At 30.8% G+C, this 17,311-nt stretch overlaps 1 protein-coding gene across 4 annotated transcripts; it reads left to right on the top strand.

The window, feature by feature from the left end:
- The first annotated feature begins 1,398 nt into the window (after nucleotides 1-1,398).
- LOC108323719 (RNA polymerase II C-terminal domain phosphatase-like 4) lies at nucleotides 1,399-9,510 on the top strand. Of its 4 annotated transcripts, none has more exons than XM_052879664.1 (9): nucleotides 1,399-1,746; nucleotides 3,650-3,792; nucleotides 4,437-4,516; nucleotides 5,038-5,153; nucleotides 5,897-6,077; nucleotides 7,021-7,310; nucleotides 8,262-8,447; nucleotides 8,536-8,570; nucleotides 8,703-8,880. In XM_052879664.1, the coding sequence occupies exons 2-9, from the start codon at nucleotides 3,650-3,652 to the stop codon at nucleotides 8,743-8,745; spliced, it is 1,074 nt and encodes a 357-aa protein (XP_052735624.1). In that variant the 5' UTR covers nucleotides 1,399-1,746; the 3' UTR covers nucleotides 8,746-8,880. The 4 variants fall into 4 exon arrangements, with proteins under 4 accessions (XP_052735624.1, XP_017411789.1, XP_052735619.1 ...); XM_017556300.2 differs by having other exon boundaries at nucleotides 1,400-1,746; nucleotides 8,536-8,574; nucleotides 8,703-9,510; XM_052879659.1 differs by having other exon boundaries at nucleotides 1,400-1,750; nucleotides 8,536-8,574; nucleotides 8,703-9,510.
- The last annotated feature ends 7,801 nt before the right edge of the window (nucleotides 9,511-17,311 follow it).

The following is a 17,311-nucleotide window of genomic DNA, read 5'->3' as shown; positions in this document are numbered from 1 at the left end:
ATTCTATAATTTAAAATTTTTAAATATATTTTGAATGATACGATTTAAAAATCTATTTCACATTGAACAAATTCAAAATTACATTCTAAATTTTTCAATTTAAAATTTAGAAATATATTTCAAATTATATAATTTAGAAATATATTTTGAATCATAAAATCTAAAATATAAGTTTAAATCGAGAACGTACAACTTAAAATTATGTAATAAATTATATAGTTTGAATACTTATTTTAAATTATATAATTTAAAATATGTTTTTCAATTATAGAAGACAAATTTAGTTTTAAAAAAGTATATTTCAGAAGACATAATCTTAAAATATAATTTATTAAATCTATAAATATATCTTGAATTATATAATATACAAATTTAAATAGAAAATTTAGTCGGTAGTTTTAAATATATTTTTCATTTACGAAATGTTTGTGTATGAAAGATTAATAAGCATGCTTTCTTCCATTATTCTTCATTCATCTTCATATATCGAACTATATGGTTTGGGTTGACAGAATTATTATTAGTATATTTTTTTTATGTTTTCAGGGTCCACTTAGAAACAGATGAAGTTTATCTTTGAGTTTGTTATGTTTTGAGAAAATGCCACAATCTAAAACAAATTTGTAAGCTGAATAAATTCTTGAAAATAATTTTATCAGATGTTAGAGCTTTTTGGTACCTTTTCCTTAGAAGGTGTAGTAAAAAAATTTGTTAATGTAACATTCCAAAATACTAGTTTTTTTATTATAATTTTTTTCAAATGAAAATAATTGTTACATTACTAAGAGAATTTCTAAAATAAATATATATAAAATCTTAATCTACCATTCTTATATTTGGATCTCTCATTATTGTTCCTCACCATCTTTTATGTAAGAATATCTACTTCGTCCTCAACTTTATATATATACATATATATATATATATATATATATATATATATATATATATATATATATATATATATATATATATATATATATACATATATAAATTTATAACATTGAATTGTTTTTTATTTTTTAATATGTGAAGAATTTGTCAATTATATATTCTTTAAATATCTATTTTCTATATTATTAATCATGTTAATTAATTAATTTTATAATTTCATATCATATTATTTATTTTAATTTTTTCAATTACTCTTTTGCAGACGTGAATATCAAGCTAGTAGTTTTAATTTAACAGTAAAGAAAATGCTAAGACTCTCCTTTCAATAATAATTTAATCTTTGATAAATAAAAATAGGGTGCAATAATTATTATATTTTATTTCATCTATGAAATTGTTGAAACTAAAAATTAATATTCAAAAATAGAAAAGAAAAGGTTAATTTGTTGACGTAATTCCTTACCCATAATTCTGACAAATTATTAAATTAAGAAGGCCAATGTAAACATTTTGGAGACAGAAGAAGACATTCCTTTTTCATGCTACTGAAAAAATGGCGCCTAAATCCCCAAATCTCCTCTGCTAATGAAACAAAAACGTTATTTTCCCCAAATCCCCAAAGAAACTATTAACTTCCCAAATCGATAGAGTTCACCATAGAGCCTAAATTCCAAATCCCTAAAGCGTTTCAATCCCAAAAACCAAACCCTGACGGGAGCCCATAACGTAGGAAATAGGCACCGAGAAAGCCATTTAGCTTTGGTGGCACTGAGAAAGCTGCGGTCACAGTCTTGCTGCTTCGCCGTCGAAGGAAAACCTCTGATCCTTACTTCGTTGGGTGCGACCATTCCTGTAAGTGGTTAATACTGTTTTCGTGGAATTACCATATTAATACTGATAGCATAAGTTTAATATGGTAATGAGAAGAAAAGAGTGGTCCTTGTAATGTTAAACTTTTTTGCTTCATCATTTTTTGCAGGTGGGTAGGATATTAGTAGCACCAGTAGGAAGACTCCCATTTTCATTCATATGATCTAACTTCCGTTGTTTTTTTACCGAAAAGAATAACTTAAAAAGAGTTTTCTAGCGTAAAAGTGGGAGACGGAAGATACAAGCAACATACATTTTCTTAAGCATGTTAATAAAGTTTACGAGTTTGATTCTTAGCATCACAATTACTAAGAGGGAGATTGTTGTAGGTGGTAGGCAAGGTGGGTCAAGTCATAGTCAAATTATGGCGTTTTGAACTGTTATATTCTCTTGTAGAAAGAGCTGCAACCAGATTATTAGCTATAGTTCTTTTGGCCGAGTGTAATGCTTGATCCAACTAGTTCACACGGATTTTGGGCCATAGATTTATGTTCAACTTTTGCATTAGATCTGACAATAATACTTTGTTTCTTACTTTTCCAATGTATAAGATTACCTCCAAGTAATGCACAACATTCTGCATCAGAATACCCTAATACTTGAGTATTTCTCACCAACTTCCTATATCTCTTTGGGTTTGAGAAGATTTCACCTTGGTCTCTCATTTACTTCTAATTTAATTCCATAGGACGGGCTTACAATTTGCCAGACTTCTCTCTCCTAAAATGTCAAGAGAGTATTTTCCTTATAAAGTGATAATGCCTTCTTTTGATTGCACCACTTTAATACCAAGAAAGTATTTTAGATTCAAACTACCTTTCGGTTGAGGGAGAATAACTTTTATACCCTTTCTTAAGGTGTGAATATCCCAAAAAGACCGCGTTTGCAAAAACCTTGTCAGGACACCGAGAGACATTATGAACAAAATAAGTACACTCAAACACACATGGAGAGAAATGATATAGAAGGTCATTTGGAAAAATTATGGGGTGAGGAACTTTATTTTCAAGAGAGGAAGAAGGCATGCTATTGATTACAAAATAGGCAGTGAGGATTGCATTTCTCTAATGATGAACATAAACATTAGTATTCAACATTAGAGAGTGTGCAATCTCAAGAAGATGTCTATTCTTCCTCTTAGCTATACCTTTGTTATGGAGTGATTGGTGTAAAGTTTCCTTGAAAGATAAGAATGAATAAAACACAACAGAAAAATATTCCTTAACATTATCACTTTTGAGAATTTTAATTATCTTCCCAAATGGGTTCTGGACCATCTACCATCCTAACTCTTTTGACTAGATCCCTTTTGGTGAGTCACCTTTTTATTGTATGTTTTGGAAGTCATTCTTGGCTTCCAGATTGGGTAATCCGGAGGATTTTTTTTGTTAAACGATTTTTGGATTATGTAATCCGAAAGTTTTTTTGGATTGCACAATCCTAAAGACACTTTTAACTTCTAGGTTGTATAATTTGGTAAAGGTAAAGTTGGAAATTTTATATTTATGGGGGTGTGGGAAGAAAAGTGTGGAGGTGCAGGAAGAATTTGCATAGTTGTGGGAAGAATTTACATAGTTTGAATGTATTTAAGCTCAATTAGTTCAACAAGAGTAGGCCCATGTTGAAGTTACCTTGTCAGTACCAATGCCTTGAATAAAAAATTCCTTGGTTACTTATTCTGTTGTCATTCATTTTATCTATCATATTCTTTATACGAGAGTTTTGCTTTCTAGATAGGATTGACATTGTGGGTTGGTTTTCTGTATAATACTCCTTTTGTTTGAGACAGTTTTTTCTTGGATTTCTAGTTGTTATCTGTTTTATTATTCAGTTTGTTGTGACCCCTTTGTTTCTGGATTTGGTTTTGTTGGATGAGTATATGCAGATGAGTGCTGTTGCCGATTCTCCTGTGCATTCATCCAGCAGTGATGACTTTGCTGCATTTCTTGATACCGAACTTGGTGCAAGTTCGCCTGATTCCTCACCAGTTAAAGAGGCTGAAAACGAAGATGACCTTGAGAGTGTCAGGTGCTCTTCATTACCTGCTTTATTCTTTTTATTGTATGTTCTCTGAAAACCAAGATAATGTAGTTTATCAACATGCATAACTTCAGTGTTACTGTAGGGTGTTTATTTTGAGATGCTCGGTGGAATATTTAAGTGTTTGGTTCTTCTCCCTGATAGCTAGTTTTGGAGGGTTAGTTCCTCAAGTGCTTTGGTGCTTCTCAGATTAATTGTTTGGTTTTGATAAATCTTGTAAGATCACAACAAGTGGTTTTAATTACAACGTGGTGTTACTTATATGATAGTACAGTCACTGAAATAAGAATTTGGTATGGTTATCTTTTTTGCATCCTTCTTTCACTCATTTCTCGTCAACTATTTTATTGAATTTATATTACTACTTGTTATGCATATTTAATAACTAACAATAAGTGTGCTTTATCCTAGTTTTGCTTTGAATAATTTCAGCTTCTATGAAATCTTATTTTTACTTGTAGTCTGTTGAATTATGAACCAATTTGCAGTCCAAGAGGGCAAGAATGATTCTAGAGTTCATGCTTCTGGTGTATTTATGTTGCAGATATCATTGTGAGAGATGATGCTACAATTTTTTTATTTCATTTTTTGGTTAAATTTCACTGAGTTATACTTTAATTTATGAATTAAAGCAGAATTAAAAGACGCAAAATTGAAAGCATTGAGGAAACTGAGGGGTCTACTTCAGAAGGAATCATCAAACAGAATTTAGGTAAGTATAATTGCTTTAGTTCTTTCCTTGATTATCTTTGGAGGGAACCAGAATCCTTCGCACAACATTTGAAGCTGAGCATAAGTAAAAACATTATTACTCCACTGCTTCACTTTAGAGTGAGAAAATCAATTTTTAAGGAAGTTTGTGCATTTCTTAGTTTTATCTTTGTATAAATCTCTCGAACTAGTTCACCGGTTGAACCTAAGCTTGTCTAAATAGCATTGCCAACTTTAACTTGCTTCACTCAAATAATTGTTTCCTACTTCACCAAGAGACATTAATAGTTCTTTTTTTAACTAATCCTGTCATTTCTTATAGACAAATGATACACAGCAATCAGGTTCCTTTTCCAGTCCACACTACCTTTCCTTTGAATTGATGTATAACAATAACTGGATTTTATACTTATTTGTAATGACTCGTCTTCACAACTTTCTCATGTTTGTATAACTATAATTATGGTTCTTATACAACTTTCCATTTTTGTCGGTGTTTGGTTACTTTTTCTTTTGTTGCAGAGGCATCTGTCGATGTAGATGTATGTGCACATCCTGGCTCGTTTGGAAGTATGTGTATAAGATGTGGGCAGAAGTTGGATGGGGAATCTGGTGTGACATTTGGGTACATACATAAGGTATCCATCTGTTTGAGATGGTTATGCTATGGAATTCCAAATTTAGTTTTAGATAGTTGTTACTGCTACATGGCAGTTTTTGCAATTTACGTCACTGTTGGATTAACCTGAAATAAGCAGTACAATGTTAAATAGTGATTTCCTGGTTTAATGGTTATCTATTACGAATAAAATGTGTAGTGATGAACCTGTAGCACCACTCATGGGATAAATTTTTGTATTAAAAATTCTTATAAGAAATAGACATTTGGGTACACACAGAAGGTATGCATTGTTTCAGATGTTTATCTTATGGAGTTACACATTTAGTTTTGGATACTTGTTACAGCGTGACACAGTTTTTTGCAATTCATGTCACTCGTATTATTCTGAAATAAGTTGTAGAACAGTAAATAGTGATTTCCTGGTTTAATGGTTGTTTGTTATCTATTAAGAATAAAAAGTGTAGTGTTGAACCTGTAGTACCACTCATTTAGGATATGTTTTTATATTTAAATTCCTATAAGAATTAAAATATGATGTGCTGGGACATTCATATATAAGTGTTAAGTTGAACCAATGGATTATATGTGCCACCAGAATTTGATGGTGTTTGTACTATAAAGATTATAAATATCCTCTAATCTTTAACATAACATTTACATAATTTGTTAGCAAGATGGTTGGCTAGTAAACATAATCTAGGTTACTTAATTTAGCCAAATACCAGTTTATTAAACATGATGGAAAATTTCTATTTTCAGGGACTGAGACTTCATGATGAGGAAATTTCTAGATTACGCAATACAGACATGAAGAGTTTGGTGTGTCGGAGAAAACTCTACTTTGTTCTAGACCTAGATCACACTCTGCTAAATTCCACTCACCTTTCTCATTTGAGTCCAGAAGAGTCACATTTGCTTAATCAGACAGATTCTCTTGAAGGTACGTGTAAATCAATGTGCTTATGCTTTTGGTAATTGGTACTTGTATTCTAAATCAGCAGTTTTGCTTAAATGTTTTTTTCGTCAATCATTTCATTGATATCAGTTAATCTATTTGGCCATTGCAATCTCGTCTTATTATAAAACTGACTGTAGATATCTGTTATATTACTACTACTGTGTGATTAGATAATCTTTTACTGAAATGTATGCAGCATGAACCTTTTGGACTTGGTTTGTTAGAGTGTGTGGCAGGGGAATGAATGAGTGATTTCTTTCTATTCTCATATTTCTTAATCTTGTGTTTGTTGATTGCATAAGATTACTATCATCGTTTCTTTTTCCATGCTTCATCTAACATGTCGTATATAGAATCTAGATATGCCCTTCTTAAGAATGGGAATAGAAATGGAGAATATCATTTTATTTTTTTATGCAGTTGCAACAACCATGCTTCATCTAACATGTCATAAATAGAGTCAAGTCATGCTGTCCTTCTTAAGAACGGAAAATACAAAAGGGAAAGAAAAGAAAGATCTTATTGGATTGGATTGGATGGAAAAAGCAGAGTATAGGAGATCTCTCCTTCTAGGGTTTCCCTTCACAAAGGATTACTCCATTCACAAATTCTCCAATGGTTCAAGATAGAGTGGATCCTTTCCCCTTGCACCCTCCTATGTGTTTAACTTACTAGCCCCAAGACTAACTAATTAATGTCCTATCTTTCTCGAAAAATGACATTTCTTATATAGTTGAAAGTTCTTTGAATAAATTCAACTTAAAAGTTTTTTTTTGTAAAATGAAGCTTTTTCAGTACTTGTAGTTCATTGTGTGTGTATTTTCTATTAACTTTTCCTTTATTTCAACCTTTGATGTTCTGGGTTCTTATTACTTATTGTGGATGTTGCGTTTCTGAACTTATATGTAATGGAATCAAATCATAGATGTCTCTAAAGGTAGCCTCTTCAAATTGGAGCACATGCATATGATGACCAAGTTACGGCCCTTTGTCCGATCATTTCTGAAAGAAGCAAGTGAAATGTTTGAGATGTACATATATACCATGGGTGATAGGCCATATGCATTGGAGATGGCTAAGCTACTTGATCCTCGAGGAGAATACTTCAATGCGAAGGTTATTTCTCGTGATGATGGTACACAGAAGCATCAGAAGGGTCTTGATGTTGTGCTAGGGCAAGAAAGTGCGGTCTTAATTCTTGATGATACAGAACACGTGAGTGCATTGCTCGTTTTTTATTTGTAGTGCTGAGTTAATTAATCGGAATGTTTGTTTGATAAAAAAAATTTATGTGGAAGACTGTCCTAGAGTATTTTTCTTTTAGTCTATATGAATGACATACTGGTTTGGCATGTCCTATGAAGTCAATTGCTTTTTTTCTTTTTTATAATTAATTCAGACGTAATGGAAGAAAATATTGTATATCAATTGCTACATGCCTTCCTTTCAGCCGTTGTTAGCAGTCTTGTACGGCTCACAACTTCGGTCAAACTACTTCTAAATGGATATGTTTCAAATTTAATGAAATAAACGAAAAATGAGTGTATAATATGAATAAAAAAGTTATACCCTATACTTGAGTTTGTTATGAAAAAGAATCGCCTTTGCTTGGGTCTAAAGGTCTTTCAGAAATCATTTTGCATAGTTAACCAGTGACTGCTTTTTATCCCATGTTATTGAGAGAGTATTCACTGACTTTGTCGATAATTAATATCCATCGTGGAATCTGGCTAATCACCTTTAGTGAGGTCTCCCTTCCAACCACATTTTTTATTCTCTCTATCTTTATATAAGCAAGCACCTGGTTGAATATTTGTTGTGTCTGAGGATCTTGCATAGCATTGCCCCTCCCAACAGGATTTTAAAGACAACTTGAATGGCAATTTGAACTGGGCACTATTGATCATGTGGTGCTTGAACTACTATAACTGTCATGACTTCCTATCTTTCTCTTGTGAGGTTTTAGTGTAATGGTTTGCCTGATAATGGTCAACAATGGACCCTTTTTGTTTAGAAATTGAATATAATTATTTTTTTCTATATAGAAACCTCAGTTTAAGATGTTCTATGATGTACCCGTATAATGAATGTTTCAGGTGCCATTTGTCATTTTGAAATTATGAACTAAATTGTCTCTTTTTAATGGGATGTATGAAAATGTTGCAGGCATGGATGAAGCATAAAGATAATCTTATACTGATGGAAAGATACCATTTTTTTGCTTCGAGTTGTCGGCAGTTTGGTTTCAATTGCAAATCCCTTGCTGAACTGGGAAATGATGAAGATGAAACTGATGGAGCACTTGCAAAAATTCTCAAAGTGCTCAAAAAAGTACATTGCACATTCTTTGATGTATGTCACTTCTCGTATTGCCATCCCGATTACATGTTTGCTATTTCTGATACAATACTAAAATTGTGTGGTGGGGAATTCTTTGTAGAAACATCAAGAAGATCTTGTTGACCGAGATGTGAGGCAGGTAGTCAAGTTACTCATATTTGTTCATCTTATTGCTCTCGTTATGTCAGTGGAAATATTCATTTAGTTTTAGAATTTCAAGGCGTGATTCTCTTGATGAGTTCCTTACAGTCAATTCATCTTTTCAAGGTTTTGTCATCGGTTCGAAGTGAAGTCTTGGGTGGATGTGTGATCGTTTTCAGCCGTATTTTTCATGGTGCGTTACCATCTCTGCGGAAGATGGCAGAGCAGATGGGAGCTACTTGTTTGACAGAAGTTGACCCATCTGTGACACACATAGTTGCTACTGACGTTGGTACTGAGAAGTCCCGATGGGCAGTGAAAGAAAACAAGTTCTTGGTTCATCCCCGATGGATAGAGGCTGCAAATTTTTTTTGGGAAAAGCAGCCTGAGGAGAACTTCATTATCAAGATAAAGCAGTAGTCACTTTTCTTATCAAACACTGCTCTGTGTTCTGTGTTCGTAGTAGTTTTTTTACCATAGCTGTCCAAGTATCTGAAAGGATATCTAGCACCCAACCAGCAACCTTCTGACTGTGAAACTTGAACCATTTTACCATTATTTGTATAGAAAACTTGTTTTTGCTTTTGGACTATTCCTTGTGTCATGGTGGTATTCGTGCTTACAGTGAAAGTTTTGAAGAGAAGGCCGAGAAAAAGAGCGTTCTTTTTCATTTAAGCTCATCAGGTTGAAGCAAGACAGTGATAAAATGATTGTCTGGTCAATTCAAGAGTTGTACGACAAGTGTCAGTATTTCAGGGAATTACTTGAATCCTGGGTTGAAATTCTCCCTATCTTATTCCTCTGTAATGAGGATTGAAGGTCTCATTGCAGATGGGATGTTTGTGTTGGAGGAAAAATCAAGTAAACTTGGTTTTCTGATCAAGAATGTTGTAAATTACACATTATTGATCAAATTTTGACGTTATTTTTTTCATTTGTGTTGTGTGTTCAAAGGCATTGTAAGTCATCGATTCCACCAATGTGGAAAATTTTCAAAAGAGAATTATTTATCTACTTTTTAAAATAAATAAATGTTCATATACGACATAAATAAAAAAAACATCTACAGATGAAGTTATTATTTAACCATTTGTTATGAAGTTTTTACATGGTTAAACGTTATGTGATTTTTTTGTTAATTCAAATATACTACTAATTTTAACATAATTTTTAATTTATGATTGAAGTTAGTTTAAATTTTAAATCATTGTAACTTTTAAAAAAAATAAGCCAATTTTATTACATAAGATGTAATATAAGTGTGTCTGTATGCATAAAGTTTCTGTAATTACTTTTTGTTCAACTTTGAAGTGTAGTTGAACCCTTTGAATCCCTCTTTTGTGGTGTTAAAAACATTGATTTGTGTCCTTTTTGTTTTGTAATGATTGGATGAACTGGTGCTCTCCACATCCAAAATTCCTTCGTACATATCATTTAAAAGAATTCTACACATAAGACATACAATTCACAACTTTATAGCAGAGAAAGAATTGTAGCTTAAAAATGTGCAATGAATAGACAAGAGATAAGAAACTGAAGCAAGATAAAGTTTCTCCCATGCATGCATGTGTGCTGTGCCTTAACAATCTAAACAACCACATGCACATCCACATGCCACATTCTTTCACAACCTCTCTTCCTCTTTATTCTTTACATTGCAAAACCAATCCAAACTTCCCATTACTTCTACCTCAAAATCAAATACAATTTCATTTCAAGTGTTGAATAGCCAAGAATTTGGAATCCTACGTCAAATCCGTATGGGTATGGCACGTGGAAAGTGTACTAATTATGCCTAATGTTGGCCCAATGTTGGGGTTACCCACTCTCCTAATTCTAACATTATATCATCAACTTCCCTTCTCAGGATTTTCTATCATAATGTTACATAATTCTAATAAGAATAATGATATTTTGACAACATTTTAAAATTATTTATATGTTATTCTGTGATTGGTCTAAAATTACTTCACAATCAATAATAATAATCATAAACACCAATATGGACCAATCACAGAATGATACATAGATAATATTAAAATATTGTTAAAATATCATTATCCTTCTAACAATTATAACGTTAAAAATTTACTTATGATTTTTTAATCTGATAAATTACTATCGAATAATCGAGAGATGATTGTTTTTATTTTGATTTTAAAATCTAAGTTAGTGTGAGAAAAAACTTTTTTTTTTTTGTTTTTTATTGAGTCCAGAATGTAATTTTGTAAATTATGGGAGGTAGCTTTAAAAGTTAAATTGGTGGTTAACATATTATGATGAAAAGGAAGATAAGAGTGGTAGACAATGCATGTGTGGTTAGAAAGAACATCCTCAACCACTTGTTACTCTAATTTACAAAATAAGTGAAAACATAAGCCTTGACCACTGTCAACTATGAAGACAAACACACATGTCACTCAATTTATCATTTCACATCATTACTTTCCCATCATCATATGCAACACAATTATTCTACAAATGTTTGGTTACTACCTATTATTGATCACATAACTACAACATAAACACCTGTTCTATATCTTAGACATCATTAAAACCAATTAAGCTTTGTGATTTTCTTTTAGAATATTCTCTTTATAAGTTTGATAAGATTGTTAGGTGTTGGAAGTGGAGGTCCATATATATCATTAAAAATCTCGACCTTTAAAATACAAGGGACACAAAAGAGTTAAATGTAAGTCCCATATTGAATAAACAAATATAACAAACGAAGTTATTATTAAAGTTGCACAAAATTTCCAATTCCTTTTGTTCCTCTGAGTAATAAAGAAGAAACATTATTGAAATTTGATTATCTTATCAGTGGAAGAATATTTCTTAATAGCAACATCATGGTAAAAAAAAATGCAAAACATTCTGTCATTTATCTGAAACTTTTTAAGAATTATTCACATGTTTCTCCATTCCTAATTTTGGTCCCGTTCCAATATATATATATATATATATATATATATATATATATATATATATATATATATATATATATATATATATATATATATATATATATATATATATATATATATATATATATATATATATATATATATATATATATATATATATATATATATATATATATATATGCACATACATTTTATAGTAACATTGTACAAATTTAGACCTTTTGTTTTTTTATTTCTTAGCAACTTAATATTTAAAAAAATTATTTTTTATTTCATGTTTAGTAAAAATAATTTCTTAATTAACAAATAAACATTTTTTCCCTTTAAAAAAACTTACCATAGAAATATTTTTCATATTTCTTATATTTACTCATCTGCAAAGCTTTTTTTTTTTACTGTTTTTCGTCTTTTTTTTCATTAATTTCTTTTATTCCTTAATCTAATCAAAACACGTGTCACTGGAGAACGTGAGCCTGGACCGCTATCAACATTATAGGTGAAGACAAAGACTATGTCTGGTCATTGTCCACAAAACTTCCAAATTCACCCATGACAAAGGATAAAAATAACTATTTTTCAGTATAAGTAAAAAAAAATAAAGTATACGCATAATTTTTTTTTCCTATAAACTAAAATGATTTTTTTTATGAAATAATTTATAGAATACTTGTTAAACAGTTTTATTAAATTATTGTTTTCTAAAATTAAGACTTAATTCAATTTTAAGAATCTATAAATTTAAGTATATTTAATCAAGTTCTTACAAACATTTTTTTATTCAATTAAGTATTTAAAATATTTATTTATTTTCTTATAATTATTTTGTTGTTTGATTAACAAAAGAACATAATTGTTATTTATATCCATCTGTATTTGACTTATTAACTAATATATGTCTTTTCTTCTATTTTCTCTAACTAAATAGTTAATATCTTTTTTCAAAAAAGAAAAAAGGAGTTGAAAAAGAAATTAATTAAAGAGAGAAATAATAACTTCACACCAGATAATATGAAAAAAATTATTAATTTCCTTCCCTTTAAAAAAATGTTAATTGTTACTATTTTATTAATGAGAAAATTGAACTCACTATTTTTCTCCTTTCTTTTTAACTTTATCATTTAACCATTTTAATAATTTAATAAATAAATTGATGATAAAATAAATAAATAATAACTATATTATATTATTGACATGACATTTTATTTTCATTTTTTTATTTTATTAAATCCTAGATTCAACAAAATAAAAAATAAAAAGGTGGTCTTGTGTCAAAGGACCAATGTTGTTGAGAAAACACGTTTCTCTAGGTTACCAAACACTAGAGATAAACATGTCAAAAGTTTTCTTTTTATTGAAAAAAAATCTTCTTATTTAAATCTTGCAATGATATTGAGTCTGTTAATTTATGTTGATTCCTTTAATTTTTTAAAATAGTTTTTTTATTGTATATTTGTTTAGCTTGTTTAGTTTAATAGTAAATAGTTTTATATTTTTTAATACAAAATTTATCTTATGTTAAATTAAATAATTTTCAAAAGTCGTTTATTTAAAAAAGGACATCAATCTAAATTTTAAATTTAAATAAAGTGATTTAAGAAAATGACAAAAGAAGTAGAAGTGACAATGTTGGAATACATGCGTGCTGTTGCAGCATTTGGCTCTGTGTAATAAATAGAGGGGCCCACACAGTTCTATCATTTCAAAATCAAAAAAATATGGTTCAAATTTGGTCTATTTTTATTTTAAAATCATAAAAACTTGACTATTTAGCATAAATGAATCTAATCAGAGTAGATTCTAAAAAACTTGATTGGATTTTTAATATATGAAATTTCTTTATGAGTATAATTTTAAATAGATAAAGAATAAAAAATTATAAAAATGAAAAGTTTATAAATAATCTATAATTTTTTTATAAAAAATGTATATTTTTATTAATATTATTTTGTTAGTTTCAGATGTTAATTTATACGTTATTGTAACATGTAATCATAATGATAATTAATTAGGTTGTATCTATTCATTTTTGTAGTAAATTGCCTGTGATATGCATCCTTAAATTGAATTAAAGTGAAAATATCTGAATTTAAGGTATAACTGTATACAATGGGTGTATTTTAATTAAATTAGAGTATTCCAGTTTAGTTAAAAATGAGCTATGACCATTCTTGATATGTATATTTATTATTTTGGATTAATTAGTATAATGATGATTAAAAATAATAATTGAAATATGAAATGTTTTGAATTAAAACTTATATCTCTTAAATGATAAAGCAATGTTTAGGTAGTAAGTAATAATTGTATGTACAATTTAGTGTTTTTAAGTGTAAAAATGAATGTTCCAGTAATTAAACATGTCACTTAAATTATAATTTAAAACTTAAACAAAATAGATGATAGGAAATTTCTACCTCTATTAAAACATTCAATGTTTAAGTGGAAAAATTGTCACTCAAACATTAAGGTCTGACTATAATGCATTACGCTTCTAAAACTTGTTTAAATAAGCAACAACCATATTACTCAAGAAACCACATTGATGAAATATAGTGTTTTTGAAAATTGTTGGAATATGCATCAAGTCATTAAGCAACATTGTATTTCTTCAAATGTTGAACTTGAATATTGAATAATCATTTGAAGATAACATTTTTGAGATTATAATACTATATTGATGTTATAAATTGTAAAATCTGTATATAATGATGTTTATTTATTGATAAAAATGTTATAAGACATTTTACTTGATTCTAGATAGTGTAGTTTTTTTTTTATATATAATTTTGCATATTTTGTATTTAGTTTATTTTTACTCAAACGAGATAATTTTGTTCGAAAAAAAAACATAAATGACAATTATAGTTCAAACAAAAATGCATCTAAGCAAAAGAGTGATAACAAACAAATTTTTTCTCTTATATACTTTTATCTAAGCAAAAATTCCTAAAAAATGTTGAAAAAAATAAGACTATAAAAAAAATTAAGCGTGGAGTTAAGAATCCTATATATTTGGTATAGATTGGTAAAATGAACAATATATTAAAAGAAAAAAAAATCACAAACTTATTAACTTAAGATTTTAAATTTAAGACAACATTAAATCTTTTATCAAGATTTACTAATGATTCATTAATACAAGAAAAACTCACAAAAAGTAAATAACATAATAAACACAACCTTTGACTACAGTAACCTAAGCCATTCGGCAATACAAATGAAGGTTCTGAGAGAAACAGTTGGAACCATCCTTTGCTTGTCGACCAGTTTTTCATTTACTGGGAATCAAATAAGAACAACAATTTTCATTTCAATTTAATTTCTTTTTAAGTGAAACACATATTTGAGAATGAAAATAAATTTTAAGTTTTATTTTTTTCATCCATAACAAATAAATTCATGTTGGAAAATTTACAAACTCACGCGTCATGATTATTTCGGTAGATATTTTGTGGGATCGAGACACTAACCTTTTGACGTATTCTTCTTGCCTCCGAATGCCTGAATTGTCGAAGTCGCTCGCTTTCCTTCAATCCGAGCCGCTCGCTCCTCTACGACCGCTCGACCTTCAGTGGGGACCGCACAGTCTCCTTCTTGATAGAGGGGGGAGGTACCTGCACAAGGCACTCCGACGCTCAAGTTAGGAGTGGTTTGAAGAGCTTTTGCTCTTAATTGAATCTTTAGTGAATTGTTTTCACTGTTGAGTATTTGAGAGTAGTTGAGCGTGAGTAAAATGTAAATGGAACGTACCCGGCTGTTGGTCCTGACCTTACATTTATAATTTACCTCATGGACCCTAAACTGACACAGGCCCAATAAAATATAAACAAACTTACCTTAAAATCCGGTCGGTTTCTCATAAACAGTATATCCAATATCTTTAACTAGATATTTTAGATTTGGTGTTGACCGAACGGCTAATAATTAGTAATCGTTCGGTAAACACTGTATCCAATACATGCCCCCTAAGTCCGAGTTAATCGTTCGGCTTTTAGCTATGATTAACTATAGGACTTATGAGCTTGGAAGAGGCCGGACGGTTTGTGCGTAGGATGTTGTCACCTGTACTGAAGAGGAAAAATAATTTGAATCCGCATGTGGTTAGAAAAATGTAGTCAACCAATTAACATTAAATAATTTGGGTTATGAAGTCGGATGACCGAATGTTTGAACACTTGAAGCCATGGAAGGCCGAGCAGTTGAGGCCGAATGGCCAAATACCTGAGGCCGAATGACCAAATACCTGAGGCCGAATTTCCGAATACATGTGAGGCCGAATGGCCGAATACCTGGGAAGCCGAAGGGTTGAATACCTGTGAGTGAGCCTTCATCTAGGGACTATATTTACCGTTCGGTTTATAGTCCATGGGGGACTGTATTTTCCGTTCGGCCATGGGGGACTGTCTTTACCGCTCGGTTTATAGTCCATGGGGGACTGTATTTTCCGTTCGATTTATAGTCCATGGGGGACTGTCTTTGATTTATAGTCCATCGGGGACTGTCTTTGATTTATAGTCCATGGGGGACTGTCTTTGATTTATAGTCAATGGGGGACTGTCTTTGCCGTTCGGTTTTGAACGTGGGAGTTCGGTTTGGAACGTTCCCTAAGTTTTGTGGACGACCCTGTAAGGTCAATTGGCCGAGTACATGTAAGGCCGAATGACCTAATAGTTGAGGTCGAAAGGTCGAATACCTGTGAGGCCGAATGGCCTAATACCTGTGAGGTCGAATGGCCTAATAGTTGAGGCCAAAGGGCCGAATACCTGTGAGGCCGAACGACTTAATAGTTGAGGCCGAATGGCTGAATTCCTGTGAGGTCGAACGACCTAATACCTACGAGGCCGAATGCCCTAATATGACATGGTTGAACACTTGATGCCAAATTTGGCTAAGTGGTGAGTGCATCATTGAGTCCTTAATAAATCTTGAACAATATTATAATATGGAATTAAGATATTTAAATTAAATCATGTAAATTAAATAATAAAATGAATCTATATCAAAATAATTATTTGTAAAGTCGTAGAAGCTTGTTGATGTTGATGGTGAGACTGCATCCTTGTCTGGTTCCTTGTGGTCATAAGGGATGCCCCCGGCCCCACACTGAACGCCAAAATGTTTTCTCCTTGCCTCCGAACGCCTGAATTGTCGAAGTCGCTCGCTTTCCTTCAATCAGAGCCGCTCGCTCCTCTACGACCGCTCGACCTTCTGTGGGACCGCACGGTCTCCTTCTTGACAGAGGGGGGAGATACCTGCACAAGGCACCCCGACGCTCAAGTTAGGAGCGGTTTGAAGAGCTTTTGCTCTTAATTGAATGTTTAGTTAATTGTGCTTCACTGTTGAGTATTTGAGAGTAGTTGAGCGTGAGTAGAATGTGAATGGAACGTACTGATTGTTGTCCCTGACCTTATATTTATAATTTACCTCATGAACCTTAAACTGACACATATCCAATAAAATATAAACAAACTTACCTTAAAATCCGGTCGATTTCTTATAAAAAGCATATCCAATATCTTTAACTACATATTTTAGATTTGGGGTTAACCGAACTGCTAGTAATTAGTAACCGTTTTATAAACAATGTATTCGATACAATGATATATCTGCTGAACTATTGCAGGTTTGATACATATATATATCTCTTATTGAAATCAATTTTGGATTAAAAATAATAAGATTACTAGTATATTTTTGAATTTACTGAAAAATACCTAAATTACTGTGATAAAAATATGATTAAATTTAATAGGTGTTGAGAGAATCAAACAAACTCATACATATTCTATAGAAATATATTAATATAAT

Source organism: Vigna angularis, chromosome 1 (genome assembly GCF_016808095.1).
Source record: "Vigna angularis cultivar LongXiaoDou No.4 chromosome 1, ASM1680809v1, whole genome shotgun sequence".
Lineage (NCBI taxonomy): Eukaryota > Viridiplantae > Streptophyta > Magnoliopsida > Fabales > Fabaceae > Vigna > Vigna angularis.
The sequence above is the reverse complement of the archived record's forward strand: the minus strand, read 5'-3'. Positions and strand labels throughout refer to the sequence as shown.